General features: G+C 39.6%; 1 protein-coding gene across 3 annotated transcripts in view; it reads right to left on the bottom strand.

Moving 5' to 3' along the window:
• The window catches only part of amotl1 (angiomotin like 1), a 97923-nt gene that overhangs the window by 66748 nt on the left and 13349 nt on the right, over positions 1–17826 (bottom strand). For all 3 annotated transcript variants that reach the window (XM_072263405.1, XM_072263403.1, XM_072263404.1), the window contains exons 2-4: positions 9996–10142; positions 8210–9137; positions 1291–1564 (exon numbers count right to left, since the gene is read on the bottom strand). In XM_072263405.1, coding sequence (XP_072119506.1) covers positions 1291–1564; positions 8210–9078 — 1143 coding nt within the window. In that variant the 5' untranslated portion in view covers positions 9079–9137; positions 9996–10142. The remainder of the gene's footprint in view (positions 1–1290; positions 1565–8209; positions 9138–9995; positions 10143–17826) is intronic.

Here is a 17826-nt window from a genome sequence, read left to right as displayed (position 1 = left end):
GTCTGGCCTCACACCGGTAATGCAGGAGGCTGAAGACTGACAAGCCAGCATGGGAATGGAATTAAAATGGCTTGCAACAGTCAACTTCAGATGGCCACTGCAGTGCTTGGCGATTCTATGCTTGGTGTCACTAATACAGAGGAGGCCAAATCACGATCACGAAATGTAACAGACAAGGAGGAGATGCCTGCAAGGGCTGTTAGATCCCTGAATGGTGATGAGCAAAGAGGTGTAGTACATGTGTTACTCCTCTGGCTGTAGGGGAAAGTTTATGGGAAGGTAAGAGATGACTGAACCAGGGAGTCATGGAGAGAAAGCAGAAGGGAATGGTGAGGGAAGGATGTAGCTGGAAGTGGTATCACATTGCAACTGGAGGAAATTTTCAAGAATGATGCACTGCTTAGAGAGGCTAGTGCAGTGAAAGGCAAAGACCAAGGAAACTCTCTCCCTGTCTGGGTAGAGGTGGGGCAAGAGTATAAATGAAGTGTAGGTAATGGAGGGGATGTGGGTGCAGGCTCCATCAACCACAGGTGCAGGGAAGAGGCATGCTTCCTGGGGAAAAAAAAAGGTTATCTTAGATGTACTGGAGTGGAAGGCCTTACCTCAAAAGCAGGTACGGCAGAGATGGAGAAACTATGAGAAGGAATGGTCTCCTTATTAAGGAAAGGGTGGGAGGTGGTGTAGCCTTGATAGCTGTGGGATGCTAACTCCCTCCTGTACTTTCAGCCCAGATGAAGGATCTTGGCCCAAAACATCAATCAACTTGTCTATCCCCCTTCGCAGATGAACCACAGAGTTCCGCTGGCAGATTGTTTTTTTGATAACCACATGTGTACATCTACCAGAGTGAAAAAAATGATTGGGTATACTGAGAAAGCGCCAAGTAGCCTTGAAATAGTATTGGATTAAGTAATAGAATAGACTCATCAGTTGTTACTGAAAAAAACTGAGTACAGCATCTCAGCCAAAGTACTGTCACACATGGTTATGCTTATTCCTCTTGAGCAGTGTTCAACATCAGGGCTCCGTTCATTAGATTTTGATGTAACACCCATGGTTTATTCTTGAAAACATTCCTAAAATCATAACATGTTTAGGCTCTAGTTTCTCGTTATGCAGCTTTTATTTATCTGTTCCTTCGGGCTAATGGAGGCAGTTATGTTGCTTTTAGAAATTGGCTATATAACAGATTAAGTCATATGGCTAGCAACTGCTACAAATACCTTAACAATGAACTACCTTTGAAACTTGGCTGGTTGTTAATGCGAAAGAACAAAGGAACCACAGTACCTTTTGTAGCTTTGCAGTTTTCTCACAAAAACCATCCAGTTCCTGGCGCAGGGCTCGGTTTTCTTCTGATAACATCTCCACCATCTGCTGTGCACGTGCCACAATTGAAACAGCATCAACAGAAAATTGTTGGTTTGAGGCAGATGCTGGCTGTGGCTGGGGAGAAACAGGCTGGATTGTTGCAAGCTGCAACTGATTTTTTTCTAGTGAGCTCTGGGAAGACATGGGGCTGTGGTGCTGCAATGGCTGTGGTTGACAAAATGCCTGGCATTGCCTAGTGAAACAAAGAGAGTATCACAATAAAGATAAAATTAAAACAAGTGCATGAAATGGCTCACTTTATATTGCATCTAGCTGTACCATACTTTAAGGTCTCAGGACATCTGGATGGTAATGTCTACGTGGCTAAGAACCTCTGGAATTCCATTCCAATAGCTTTCCACTATCATTCCAGTATGATGCTCCTTAAAACCTCCATTTTGACCAACTTTTGACCACTTGACCCATTGTGATCTGGTATCACATTTTGATGTCTATTGAATCCATTTGGCAAATGTCACTTGGTAGTATCATCAGATTCAAAAACTCTCAGATTAGTCATAATGACAACAAAATCCAGATTCTACAACTTAACTATTACGTTTACCAATTCACATAAAGCACAATAAGGTCCAGTTTGCTAGCTCTTCTTCACCTCATTCCTTATTGGGACTTCAATGTTCCCTGTAATATGACAGGATTCATTGTTTAAAAAATTGCCTTTCCTGCTTATTCCTATAAAAATTTTAACCACTAAATCCACCCCTCTACCCATCCCCAGAAAGAGGGGTTCAATGATCAAATATACCAGTCAAGTCAAGCTCAATTGCTCAAACATACCACCATGGGGCATAGGTCTCTCTAAATCTATGCCCCATGCTTCTATATTCCAGCAGCTAAGGGGAAGGACTTAAAAGGGACCAGAGGGGCAACTTTTTCATGCAGCAGGTGGTGAGTATATGGAACAAGCTGCCAGAAGTGGTTAAGGCAGGTACAATAGTAACATTTAACAAGCAGTTGGATAGGTTCATGGTGGGACAGAACTTAGAGGAATAATGAATCAAGCACAGGACAGTGGGACTAACTGGGTGGGCACAATGGTCGGCATATGGATTCACTGGTCTGAACAGCCTGTATCTGTGCTGTATAGCTCCACAACTACAGTGTCTATAAAAAGTATCCCCCCCACCCCTGTCCCCAAAAGTTTTCATGTTATATTGTTTTACAACATTGAATCACAGTAGATTTAATTTAATTTAAGTAGTCACCCCCTTTAATACAGCAAGCCAATTCATCACTAAATAGTGGCTTGAAGGGGGTGAATTCTTACGCAGTCAATTATTTTGTGTTTTATATTTTAATTAATTTAGATCACTTACGTAGAGATCTGTTTTCACTTTAACACGAAAGAGTCTTTTTCTGTTGATCAGCGTCAAAAAAGCTAAATTAAATCCACTGTGATTCAATGTTGTAAAACAATAAAACAAGGAAACTTCCAAATGGGTGAATTCTTTTTATAGGTACGGTATGTACAAAACCTAACTTACAACTAGGGTCAACAACACACATCAAATTTGCTGGTGAATGCAGCAGGCCAGGCAACATCTCTAGGAAGAGGTACAGTCGATGCTTCAGGCCGAGACCCTTTGTCAGGACCAAGGGTCTCGGCCTGAAACGTTGACTGTACCTCTTCCTAGAGATGCTACCCGGCCTGCTGCGTTCACTAGCAACTTTGATGAGTGTTGCTTGAATTTCCAGCATCTGCAGAACTCCTGTTGTTTACAACTAGGGTCACTAGTGAGTTCATGCTACAGGATGCACCATGCCAGACCCAGTGTAAGCCATTGTGCTGTAGCTCATGAAATTTCTTGTCATTTGTAAACACTGCTACTAAATTAATTTTCTGAAAACAAGTCTTGCCAGCCCTTCAGTTGGCCATTTAAACACTTTTTTTAAACAATATGAACCAATAGTTTATGTTCCTGCTGGCACACAATTCCATACATTATTCAGTTCATTTCTCAATCTGTATTTTTCATTGGTATAAGCTTATTTTTTTTTTACTCAATGCAAAAATATCTTTGCAAAAAATGAAAATGGAGAAAAAGAAAATTGTAGATACAAATGGTCTTTAAAAGTTCTTTGCATCTTTAAATCTCTTGTGGATTTGGTTTTCATATAATTCAAACAGCTGCTCCTGAAATCTCAGAAATTCTTCTATTTAAGGGCCAACCAATATCGAACTTAACTGTGTCTTTCCAAAATTTCCTTTGTCTTTCATTCTACATTGCTAGTTTTTTGTAAAAAAAAGTACTCAGGCAGCTTATTTAGAATTCAAATATAATGCAAATCTTCTGGGAGACATTTTTAAAACGAATCACTAGAAAGCCAAATAATTCATTGCAAGATTTTTTCCCCTTTTCTTGAGGGAGTTATCCAGAACATTGATTAGACTTTGCTTTAGAACTACTAAACAATTGGATTATTTGTACTTGCACTGAGGAACAAAGACGGGAGAACAGAACATTTTCTGTTTCTTTAGGATAGTGTTTGGAATGGTCAGCCCAGCAAACTATGGCTCCATGCCAAATTTTTAAGTTTGCAACACATTAGTCCCAGCATTGCTAAAGTATTTTGACTTGCTACTGCATTTCACTCTATCTACTGGAAATTTCCACAGCTAAAATGACATAAGTATTCGCCAAATAGTGGTTCCTTTGTAACATAAACTCTGTGGGCTTATGTTCACTGATATCTCAGTAACACAGTGGTTGTACTACATTTTTATAAACTAACTTTGAATATTGACATTATTCTATTTTTGAGCGATTTCAAATTATTTTCCAAAATCAGTTAGTTGATTTATAAATTTGCTAGCACCTCTTTTTAAGCTGAATATTGTATTGTCATGCAATATTATTTGAATAGAAAGGCATATTATGGGGAAATCACAGCAGTGTCTTCCAAAGTTCTGCAACAAGAGGCATAAAATCATGTAGACACGAACAGGCTATTTCCAAGTACAGAATTAACACGGCTTAAGCAAAGAATACAATAAAACTGATATGATTAGAAATTGTTTTACTATAAAATTTCAAAAAATATCTGGCTGAGAATACAACTGGTGGGTAGATAAGCTTGTTTGCTGTTGTTACAGGCTGAAATTCAACGTATACTTCTGAGATATAGGATTTCACAGCTATAAATGCTGTCTGGAAGTTAACAAACCAAGACTGAAAAATATTGACAACGTTTCTGAATCTTTGTGGTTTAGATGCTTAAGAAATTATGAATAGACAAAATATAAGGGACACCTCTTTTTCCTTATTAGGGGGAGAGATAGAGAGCCTGTGGTATGTTGAATGACTGAGTGAACAAGTAGTTTTTGAGGTACTGCAAGTCTGTGTCTTTATTGATGCTTTGCTGCAGGCTTGAGTGGTCGGTGGAGGGTGCTGATGTTTTTTTGCTGGTGGGGGTGGGGAGGGTGTTGCCTTACTGTTGCTTGCGTATGGGAGGGTGAATTGGGGGTTGGGCTTTGGGGTTCTAACGTTTTAACTGTCATTCATTCTTTGGGGCACTTCTCTGTATTTGTGGATGTCTGCAAAGACAAAGAATTTCAGGATGTATATTGTATACATTTCACTGACATTAAATGTACCTACTGAAACCTATTGTTGGTGAAATTTACTAGTGCCAACCTTTATGCACCGCTATCAGTGGGAGCTTAGATTCTCAAGGACAATCTTCCCTTACAGTCAAGTTTTAATCTGGACTCCTCATTATTTGCAATGTAACAGTACAGAGTTCCACTAGGATTGCCCTGCTCTTAGATTTCAATGTCTGCACATTTAGCCTGAGATCACTAGTACCCCTGACAAGTAGAGGCTCCATTCAAACTTAAGTTTCCCCCACCACAAAAAATACTTTATTCATAACATTTACAATTGAGCAATATGGGGCATTCTTCTGTACCCATTCACTGCACCCTACATTTACATTTGCTTCTTACTATATAACCATATAACAATTACAGCACAGAAACAGGCCATCTCGGCCCTTCTAGTCCATGCTGAACGCTTACTCTCACCTAGTCCCATCTACCTGCACTCAGCCCATAACCCTCCATTCCTTTCCTGTCCATATACTTATCTAATTTTTTTTTAAATGACAAAATCAAACCTGCCCCTACCATTTCTATTGGAAGCTCATTTGAGATAAACATAATATTTACCTTATGCCAGTTTTTCTTTCCTAAACATGGGATCAGTGATAAATTTTGAGAGGTTTATGCAGGACCTAACTTCTCAGTGCCCAGTGATGGGTGGGCACTAGACCATGGTCTTTCCTCATAATGCCTTGGTGGAACTCAAACCAGCAACGTGACCAGTTTACTGATAAGTTCTACTGTAATCAGATAAAGTGAGTAACATAATGGATGAAGAATGAAAGAATCCAGCACCACTTTAAAGTAAATGGTACACCAATAAAATGTAGCATTAACTTTCTCCAGAGAAATATTATTGAACATTGAACTGCTACTTGCTCCCCGCCTTCAAATCTTTTCACCTCTTTCACCATGCCTCTGACCTTCCCTCTTGTGCTAGTTTTCTCCCCACTCTTACCTCATTCCAACAAATTCCTCTCTCATCATTAGGACTCACAAGAAGATCACAATTAACTCCCTTAGCTCATTTAAAAATATGCCAACTCTTAATGTAAACACAGTTGCTACTTTTCATAAGTTTAAGCAAAGTTGCCACTGGCAGACAAAACTATTATGAACATGAACTTAGAAACTAATTGATATTGCCCTGCAGCCATTTCCTGCATGTTACCAAACGTAAGCAACGAGGTCAGCAGGACACAGACAAATGCAGTTGAGAACACTGGAGCTCAACATTCTTCTTACAGCACCCGATCTCTACAGCTATAACTAAACCTTGTCTGTTAGCTGGAGCCAATGATGGAGATGTATAGATAAAGATGATATCCCAGAAATCGGGAGTGGTGAACTATTTTGAGAAGGTGTGCCCAAATTGGCAATAATCTTCTAAAAAATTCTCTAGCCTGTTATGGTAATTTTGAGCAGAGATTATCACTGATTAATGAATTAGTAACAATACTTTCAGCTTTTTTAAGGAAAAGGGAGGAGTCCTGTTACTTATATATGTGTATTCATTGTTTTAGTATTAATGCTAGTATAACAGAGACAGACTGAAATACATGAAGCAATTTAGAAAACTTGTCAAAAGTTATTAATATTAATCTTTTAAAAAGGCAATTGAAAAAAAACATCACTTTTAAGTAGTATTGACATCATAACTGTTTACTATCCAAAATATCGATGTGTAGACCAGGTCTGCAAGGATAGCAAAACGTATTATCCAACTTCACGTGGTCTCACAACCATCCAGTCAAACTAGCGTGAGATCTTTCTTGTGAAGACATCTCATTGATCTCAGGTTATAAAAAAGTCACTTGCTGCTTAATTTGGTAGAAAAGATAATCACTAGTTACCTTTTTTATTATGACTGGGGTTTAAAGAATCAAGAGGTGGTACTGCATACCATGTGCCAACAAATTTTTGGCTGTGCCATGCAGGGCACATGTGCCATAGGTTCGCCACACCTGTCCCAGCTAATGGCAAAAATCAGAGGATTATCCAAGGGGAGGGATCTGCTGAGCTTAGGAAGTGTAGAATCTTCTCCAATAGACCCGGTGAGCTGAAATGCCAGTACTTTAACTTCCAAAGTCAGTATAAAAGCCAGAAAATATTATACCTAGTGTACTATATAACTAAACTGTACCACTGAATGAAAATGGAGATAGAAGTGACCTCCAAAATTACTTCAACATAGTTTGCAGAGAAAACTAATGTTAACTTCAGGCTTATGATGAGAGGAAAAAAACAAAATTATTTTTGTGATGATTTTATCATTCCAAATTATATCCATCACTATTTTCATCAGTGACAGTACTGGGAGAACTCAATAGGGCAAGCAACATACTGCATATGGGGCAAAGGATGGTTGATGATTCAGGTTGAAACCCTATATCAGACAAAGTGCCTATGCATCTGCCTCCGCAATTAGTACTTGAAATGTAGAGTTCTTCTATTTATTTATTTTTTATTTGGAGATATGGCACAGTAACATGCCCAACGAGCCAGTGCCGCCCAATTACACCGATGCGACCAATTAATCTACTAACTCCTACATCATTGGAATATGGGAGGGAACTGGACCACCCAGAGGAAATCCATGCCGTCACTGAGAGAAGGTACAAACTCCTTACAGACAGTGGTGGAACTAAACCCATTTTGCTGGCGCTGTAATAGCATTATGCTAACCGCCACGCTGCCATTCTCCCTACGGCTTATCTTTTTAAAAGTCTAGATGTGTCCACCATGTTCTGCAAGCGCAAATTCAAAAGTCTCACAACCCCATCGGTACAGTGTGCCCACGTGACACGTGTAGGCACCGCAGACTGATGAAGTGGCACAGTGGTGCTGCCAACCATCCTTTGATCCAACCTTTCAGTCTTCACTGGGAATACACCACCAGAGAATTCAGAACGTAAATCAAAATTTTCTTTACAAGCATGACAGAAACTTAAAAGGTCAAAATTCTATAAATGAATGCTGGCATTTTAAATGGACCAAAATTCTCATGAAACACATCTTTGAATTTGTGAAGTGTGCACAAGGTTAGGATCAAAGTCTCATACATCTGATACCATTTCTAGAAATGTAAGTAAAAACAGAAAACAATCCCAGAGAAAACTAGTCAGTACACATCATAAGGAATCTAACATTATACTTCCACAATTTCTTCTATTTAACATACATTTTTGCCAAAAGTGCAAGCAGAACTGTTATTACCTAGCCGACCCATATTCTGGTGGTGATTGATAGCGTAGGATGGTTGCTTCCTGTCTAATGGCAAGAGTGCCAGTATACGGTTTTGGCAATTCCTGAAGAATTCCTGAGGGTGCATCATTGTAGAAGTGCCCAAGCTCTTGAGACTGATTAAGTGTTGAAAATATCTGCCTGACTTTAAAAGGGTATTCTGGAGGTGGACCTCTTGAATCTACTCCTTTTGTGGGGGTCTGTGAAGATGGTTGTCCCCCATTCTTGAAGACTTTGTTACTTTGTTGGGAAGGAATATTGTTGCTTGAGACAGCAGGATGTGACTTTACACCATTCCGTTCCAGAGAAAGTTGCATTAACCTCTCACTAAGTGAACGAACATGACCTTGTTTAAGTTCCTTTAGTGCTTCATCTTTGTGCACCTGCCCAGAGCTTACTCGGTTGACTGTTGGTCTCCCCTCAGTCTTTGCTTTCTGACTGGTGGCTCCGGTAACATATAAACCAGGAGCAACAGTTGTGTGCTGCTGCCCTCTGAAGAACTGAGACTGTGCTTTGGCTTCCTCATAGGTTGGTAGCTCATCAATATTCTGCTGCACTATAGTGAGTTGAGCCTGCTTCTCCATCACAGTGTTGTCCACCTGATGCTCTTGCCCTTGAGGTTCTTGGCGTGCTGACTGGTGGACCATTTGTAGATCTTCCTGCACAAGGTTTTCTGTAGAAGAGTGCGTGCTCCCAATGTTGTTGGATGGTCCTGCACTCCCCGTGGCTTGCTGTTGTATTGCCAGTAAGTTCATGTTCTCATTTGGATTCCCATACCTTAAATGCTCCTGAATTAAGCGCTGCAAAACATTTCCTGTTGCTACCTCTTCTGAATCTCGCATTTCAAATTTCGGAGCCCTGATGAGTTCCTGAGGAGGATGGCTGGAAAGTAGCTCTTTACCTAGAAAAAAAGAGTGCTATATTTTTTATGTGTTTAACTTAAAATATAGGCAGTGGCATTATTTGAACACAAATACAAAGTGCATTTTCATCCTATACAGGACAGCCAAATATTGCAATATATTGAAATCAGTAACAAGTAGTTGCAAATATCAGCCTTGGCTTAATGACAACATTTTCATACAAGTCAGAAAGTCACAAGTACAAATCCTGTTGTAGAAACTTGAGCACAAAATCTAGGCAGAATCTTCATTTGCACTGTAGTATGTCTTTCAACTGAAATGTTAAGTCAGTCTTCTTTCCGCCCATGCCACTATTTGAAAATTCAAAATTTCACGCTACCATGTTTCCCTACATTCATATTGCTTTAAAATGTATTACCTGATTATTTACATTTTTCTAACTTTGTTAAGCACCACTGTTCTATGTGTTTGCAATGTAACACAAAGGCTAAGTGGACTTCAAAAATATTCCAGTGTCTGGGAAGTGTCAAGAAAGAGGAGAACAATGCAAGATCTTTCTTTAGGTACTCAAAGGAGACCTGTAATGCACTGATTTCTTTGAAATGTATTGCTGTGCTGTTCTGTAAGGCACTGGGGATTTAAATCTATGTTCACAAGAGAACAGTGAGTTCAAAGTAACATTCATTTATGCTGTCAGTTTGTCTAAATTTAAAAGTTTAAAAGAAATAAACAGAGCATTTGTAAGTCAGTGATATAAACTGAACTTCAATTTCAAGCACACATCTTGAATCTCTCATTAATAGAAGTAATTTTCCTAGACCACACCCCCCAATACAGACCAGAACTCAATTTTCATTTAACTCTTGCGATCAGTGAAAAGTCAGACAGAAGGGTACCTTCTTCACTTGCATCAGTTTCTTCTCTATTTAATGGAAAATATGCATGATGTAGTTCAATCTCTTCATAAGAACCCTGTTCATATAGATACCCATTTTGTTCTAATAGACAAAATGGTGTACCAGGGTAATAAGCATCAAAGGAATCTGTAAATTAAAAGAAAATGTCAATTAACAGCAGCAATCCACCTAGTTTGCAACAAAGACCAGGCATCCTTGGGCTCTTCATTGTAAGTACTATCATTTGATGAATTTTGCTACATTGGAAAGATAACAAAAAATAATATTTGACAGTAATTTTAGTTTATTTTTACTTGCTTAAGTTTTTAGTGTATTTTAAAACCAATCTAGTGCAAACTATCAATGTTCCTTGATTTCTATTTTCCTTCTTACTTGCTGCACTACTAGATACCACCATTAAGAGACATTAGCCCAAATTCCTGTGTAATGTGCAGAATTCCCTCTCCTCCTTTTTTCTATCTTTTAAAGTTTTAAAAGATTAAAGTTGAGCTTATTGTTGTACGCACAAGGACATATATACACAGGTGAAATGAAAACCTTACAACAGCATCACGGGAACTTAGCATTCACAAGAAAAACATATTTAACAAATTATACACAATTTTTACAGAATAGAATACAATTGCAACAAAAGTCCACTTTCATGCAATGTGATCAAATTGGTCACATTGTTGCTAAAATCTAGTGATTTGGCTTTTGTTGGATGCTTCAAAAACCAAATGGTTTAAGGAAAGTAGCTGTTCTTGAATCTGGTGCTGTGGGACTTTAGGTTTCTGTACCTCCTTCTCGATGGTAGCTATGAGAGCCAACAATATTCTTCCCTACACAATGCCAGGAAATAAAGTACAATGAACTAAGTTGCTGAGTGTACTCAAATGTTGAGAAATACGGCAGTTTGTCCACTTCATAACCATCAGTGTTTCCCAGTTCAATTCTATTTAAAATGTAGAGAAATGAATGTGAACACAAAGGACAAAGTATCTGCTTTCTACTATGATATAATGCTAATGCCATGGTTGGCTGTTCTACTGTGGTACTAAAGACTGGGTTGTTGAGCTTAGCCCTAAATGTTTGATTTTCAAGCAAAGGAGGAGAGTTTCATTTAGAAATTGAGGCATTAAGAGCAAAATAGTTCCCAAGACTAGTGTTAAAATAGATCAAAGCAAATTTCAGAAAACAGAAATAACCATATTTGAAGCAAAATTATGAAGCAGAACCAACATAATCTTTTCAAGCAGTGAATCAGTGGAATTCTTTTTCCAGGGAAACACTAAAGGTTACTTCATTAAATATATTTAAAACACAGTTAAACAAATTTTTGCATAGCAGAGAAATTAAGGATTTATGGGAAAAAGGGAGCTAGCTGAGTTCACGGCCAGATCAACCACGATTCAGCCAGAAACCAGCTCATAGAGTCTATACTGACCATGATGCTCACTCATCTCCTGTTATTTTCACCTAAAAAGTGGGAATTTTAAAACAATCCGACTTATAAAATAATTTTTAGACCCTTGGAGCTTGTTAAGCTATTATTATATTTCACTGCACTATCGAACTTTGTTGCAGAGCAGATTTGACTGGCCAGATGGCCAACTCCAGCTCCTATTTTTTATGTTCTTGCTTTGCAGATCTTAATGGGGTAAACTTATTCCATTGATTTTTTTCCCCTGGAATTGGTTGCCAGTTACCACAAATTGGTTGCCACCCCAGGCCTTCAATAAGCGAAAGCAGGTCTGTGGGTTACTTTAATGGCAATCCTACCTAATTTGAATTGTTACATACAAAGTCTTCATTATTCATTGACTTGCTGTCCATGGATCCATACACTTACGAGATTGGCCACATATTTCAGAGAGCATTAGTAACATACCACTTTTCTTCAAAGTCCTTGCTTTTGCATCCTGTTTGCCATGAGGCAGATTGCATTTGATGTTGTTTCACCTTGCCGAGTTAGGAACACTTGGGATCCAAAACATGGGTAGATTTATCAGAGGTAGAATCTAGACTGTAATCTGGGTGTGTGGCTAATGCCAGGGTTAGGAACATCAGGCATCAGAAGATTAGCACACTTACAGTTGGAGCCAAGATCCAGCATTGCTGGAACTAAGGCCAGGGACATTAGGAATCAGCAATATATGAACAGTACTCATTTCAGAGGTCTTCCAGCACTGGCCAGAAATTAGTGAGGAGAACTAGGTGACACTATTAGTAGTTGTCTTAATGACAGAAAGAATATGATACAACCTCAGGAGTACACAGCTTCTTCTAAATGTGGAGAACCACAAGTTCTTAACAAAGATTTTCTGCTTTCCCCTGCGGAGCGCTCGGTTAGAGATTTATCCAGCATAATCTGTGAAATGCCTGGGATTTGAACTGTTTGGGAAATGCTTCTGATGATAAAACATTATGCTTTGTAAAAAGATGCAACAAAGTTCGATAGTGCAGTGAAATATAATAATAGCTTAACAAGCTCCAAGGGTCTAAAATATTATTTTATAAGTCGGATTGTTTTAAAATTCCCACTTTTTAGGTGAAAATAACAGGAGATGAGTGAGCATCATGGTCAGTATAGACTCTATGAGCTGGTTTCTGGCTGGAGCTGGGGTTATGAATTTGGGCGATTATATTGACAACTCCTGGTTGCTGCTTCAATGTAGCCACTAGCCACTATCATAGATGGTAAGAAAAGTCCATAGAAAATAGAAGAGTACAGAACCATCCAGAGTTAGTTATTCTCCTCCCTGCAAGGCGGCAGTAATTCAAAGACATCTGAACTGAAAAATACAAGCTAAAGTGTACATAGAAGCTGTTATAATGATCAGTCACAGACTTCAAATGTTTGTGCTGAAGAAATCCCAGAGGATGAAGGAGGACAGAACAGAGATGACGGCAGAAGAGCATTAGCCGGAATTTCTGGAAGCAATTCGGAAGGCACAGGATATATACATCCCAAAGAGGAAGAAGTATTCTAAAGGAAAGATGACACAACCATAGCTAACAAGAGAAGTCAAAGCCTACATAAAAGCCAAAGAGAAGGCATATAGTAGAGCAATGATTAGAGGGAAGTTAAAGTATTGGGAAGCTTTTAAAGTATTGGGAAACAGAAGGCAACTAAAAAAGTCATTAAGGTAGCGATGGAATACAAAAGTAAGCTAGCCAATAATATTAAAGAGGATACTAAAAGTTTCTTCAGATACATAAAGTGTAAAAGAGAGGCAAGAGTGGATATCAGACCACTGGAAAATGATGCTGGAGTGGTAGTAATGGGGGACAACAAAATAGTGGATGAACTGAATAAGTTTCTTGCACCAGTCTTCACTGTGGAAGACACTAACAGAATAGTAGAAGCTGCAGGTGTCAGGGGGCATGAAGTGTGTGAAGTTACCATGATTAGAAAAAGTTCTTGGGAAATTGAAAGGTCTGAAGTTAGATTAGTCACCTGGAGCAGATGGTGTGCACCTCAGAGTTCTGAAAGAATGTCTGAAGAGATCATGGAGGCATTTTGGAATGGTTCTGGAAGACTGGAAATTGGGAAATATCACTCCACCCTTCAAGAAGGGAGAGAGGCAGAAGAAAGAAAACTATAGGCCAGTTAGTCTGACCGCAGTGGTTGGGAAGATGTTGGAATCGATATTAAGGATGAGGTCACAGGGTACTTGAAGGAACATGATAAACGCATCTCTAGTCAGCATGGTTTCCTCAAGAGAAAATTTTGCCTGACAAATTTATTGAAGCTCTTTGAAGAAGTACAAGCAGAATAGACAAAGGAGAATTGGTCAATGTTGTGTACTTGGATTTTCAGAAAGCATTTGACCAGGTGCCACACGTAAGGCTGCTTAAGAAGCTGCAAGCCCAAGGTATTACAAGAAAGATTCTAGCATGGATAAAGCAGTGGTTGATTGGCAGAAGGCAAAGACTGGGAATAAAGGGAGCCTTTTCTGACTGGCTGCTGATTACTAGCAGTGTTCCACAGGGGTCTGTGTGGGACTGCTTTTTATGTTGTATGTCAATAATTTGGATGATGGAATTGATGGCTTTGTTGCAAAGTTTGCAGACAATATAAAGATGGGTGGAGGGGCAGGTAGCTTTGAGAAAGTAGAGAGGCTGCATAAGGACAGACAGATTAGTAGAATGGGAAAGAAATGGCAGATGGAATAACTAACATTACTCAAAGCTCAGATATCCTCCAGTGACTATATTACAGAACTAACAAATATTCAAGAAACATTGATGAGGCCTCTGAATATTACAGACCAGTTAGCTTCAAAAAAATAAGGAAAATATTGAAGCCTCGACTCTTAGGCTGCAGTAACAGTGAAACTATCAGTGCTCACCATCTTAATCCCATGATGTTAACAGCAACGATGGGACTTGACACAAACATTCTTTAAACATACAAATACTGACATTGTCAATGACTTAGCTCTCCTCCAGTCTGTGATTAACAGGCCTCTTTAAGGAATCAAGGGATCCCTTGTATGCAATGAATTTAAGTTATTTATAAACAAACCTCACTGCATGATTTACTGTAAAGCTACACTTTGCTGCAGAAAGCCTTAGTTTTTAAAATGTGGACAATTGGGCAAACATTCTGACACTTAGAAAATTCTAAAGCATGAATCTCATTTCTAAACAAGTAGTTAGAGAAAATCGAAGTAAATTCAAGTAGAGTCAATATGGTTAAGAATTGGAAATGTCTTACAAACTGATTACACTTGGAGAATCTAACTAGCCGGGTAAATGAAGGGGGAAGAGCAGATGTGCTGTATTTGGATTCACCTAAACCTCAAATGTCAAGCTGCAATATGTGAATAATGATTACATTTGTGAACTTCAGAAGCTGTGTTTCAAGACATTATCAGCTCAATCACTAAAGCACAAGAGGATGACCTTACACTCAGCACCCAAAAGACTATCTGCCTCCACTACCCTCCACCAATAAAGGTCCACCCCAATATTCAAAAAATAATTACATTACTTCCCATAACTTGAGTCTTTTTTTGGACAATGGTTCAATTAATCACTGCTCCCTTATGCCAAAGTACAGCACTTGGTTGAGCAAGGAAAAATGCACCTAAGATCAGGGCCTCAGGTCTGATGTAAAACTCATTCTCCTCTGCAGCAGTGATCCCTACCCTCTGAAATCCTTCTGAGACCTGAACTATCTACAGCAGCTAGCTCAAGGCTCTGGAGGAAAATCACCAATATTGTGTTCAAAGTACATTTATTATCAAAGTACATTCATATCGTCATATACAGTCCTGAGTTTCATTTTCTTGCAGACACACTCATTAAACCCAATAATCATAATAAAATCAATGAAAGACCACACCAGCAGGGGGGGCCCGTCCATGCGCAAAAGACAACAAAATGTGCAAATAAACAAGGAAAAAATAAATAATGATAATAAATATCAAGAACATGAAATGAAGAGTCTTTGAAAGTGAGTCCGTAGGTTGTGGGAACATTTGGTGACAGGGTGAGTGAAGTTACCCCATTTGGTTCAGGAGCCTGACGGTTGAGGAGTAATAACTGTTCCTGAACCTGGTGGTGAGAGTCCTGAGGCTACTGTACTTTCTTACTGATGGCAGCAGTGAGAAGAGAGCATGACCCACTGGTGAGAGAGTCTCTTAAGATGTATGCTGCTTTCCTGCAACAATGCTCCATGCAGACACTCTCAATGGTGGGGAGGGCTTTACCCGTAATGGACTGAGCTGTATCCACTACTTTCTAACAGGATTTTCCATTCAAAAGCAGTGGTATTTCCAGCCAGTCATTATACTTGCCACCACACAGTTACAGAAGTTTGTTAAAGTTTTAGATATAATGCCGTATCTTGTCCAACATCTTAGGAAGTAGAGACACTGCTGTCCTTTCTTCGTAGTTCCACTTATATGCTGGGCTCAGGACAGGTCTTCTGAAATGATGACACCAAGGAATTTAACGTTGCTGACTCTCTCCACCTCTGATCTGTGATGAGAACTGGCTCTGGTTTCCTCCTCACGAAGTCAATAATCAGTTCCCATGTCATCAAAATCCTCCAAATTCACTGAAAGGCAAAGCAAATCAATACCTGTGTCCTCTTACAGAGGACATCCCTGGCATTCAGGCCCTATTTATGTTCAATCTGTTATACTAAGCTGTCCAAGTCATTTATATGCCTGACAACTGTCCCTTAAAACAGTCTATTCTGAGCCCCATCATGGGGAGGGGGAGGGGGAGGAGAGAGGGAGGGGGGAGAGGGAGGGGGGAGAGGGAGGGGGGAGAGGGAGGGGGGAGAGGGAGGGGGGAGAGGGAGGGGGGAGAGGGAGGGGGAGAGGGAGGGGGGAGAGGGAGGGGGGAGAGGGAGGGGGGAGAGGGAGGGGGGAGAGGGAGGGGGGAGAGGGAGGGGAGAGAGAGAGATAGATAGAGAGGATTGATTCAAGGATGCACTCAAAACTTCTTTGAAGCAGTGTCACATCCCATATGACTCCTAGGAACCCTAGCTCATGACCACCAAAAGTGTGGAAAGAGCATTTGGTATCAAGAACCTCAAGGCTATTGGGCCTTCTTTAAGTGTCAGAAGAAGCAAACCACCTCAAAAAAAAAAACACTAGGTCACCCTATTGACCAATTTCTGTCCCCTTTAAGTTAGAATCTCTGGATTTTACTGTGGTTTCGTCAGCTATTTCAGAGCCCACAAAACAATGGTACAGCAAGTCATCGTCATCCAAAAAGGACTGTCTAAGGCAGCAGGAGACCAATTTTCTATTAAGAAGTGAATACTAAGATATGATCCAATTCAGATAAGAAATTTTGGGCAAATCTTTTTATTTATGGAAAATCCAACATTAAAAATCATAAATGTCAGTCAATACTGATAAACCCAATAAGGAAGTAAAAGAAAATCTTACGCAGTTAAAGACTAGAAAGAAGCTGAACATGCTATCACAGGTAGCATTTTAGGGAAGATTAGAAAAGCAAAGCAGAAAAAGACAGAATGAAGATTGGTTACAGCGCAAGTACAAAACAGGCCATTTTTGTATGGTGGACCACTGGCTAGAAATTCTGATAAATTAAACTGATGTTGCAACAGGCAACTGATGACTGTTAAGCAACACACACAAGATGCTGGAGGAACTCAGCATCTACGGCTTCTGCAGAGTCTCCTGTGTCAATGGTACAGAAAATCTGCAGATGTTGGAAATCCAAAGCAACACACACAAAATGCTGGAGGAACTCAGTGGGCGAGGTAGCATCTATGGTTCCAATCACAAACAAAAGAAAATCTTCAGATGCTAGAATCTGTCCTGCCAAAGGGTCTCGGTCCAAAACATTGACTGCACTCTTTTCCGTAGATGCTGCCTGGCCTGCTAAGTTCCTCCAGCATTTTGTGTGTGTTGCTGTGTCATTGGTGCTTGTTGCATGGGTGAACCCTTCAGATTAAATTTCAATTGCACATTTTCACAAGAAAGAATAGGGTTGGGAGATAATTTGGGAAGAGGCCAGGTAAATAGTCTGGATTAATAAGTAAGACGACTAACTTTACAGCATTCCCAATCCAATGCTTTGTTACATATAGTCGTCTCAAAGGTGACAAACAATGATTGCTCTCTGGACAATTTGACCTAAACTCTCTTGCAACACTCCAAGAGGGACAAGGCGTAGGGGAATACTACTCTCATCTCAGAAACAAGTTAGGCCACAAAGGTTTGTCTGGCTGAATTTCAAGAGTGACATAAAATAATCTGGAAACCCTGTTTCACAATGAAATGTAAAGCTTTCAAATGTTTAAAAACAGAAAACTGTCATGCTTTTAACTTTACAGGCA

The sequence above is a fragment of the Mobula birostris genome, chromosome 7 (genome assembly GCF_030028105.1).
Source record: "Mobula birostris isolate sMobBir1 chromosome 7, sMobBir1.hap1, whole genome shotgun sequence".
Taxonomy (NCBI): Eukaryota; Metazoa; Chordata; class Chondrichthyes; order Myliobatiformes; family Myliobatidae; genus Mobula; species Mobula birostris.
Note: the sequence above shows the minus strand (reverse complement) of the source record. Positions and strands in the feature narration are given on the sequence as shown.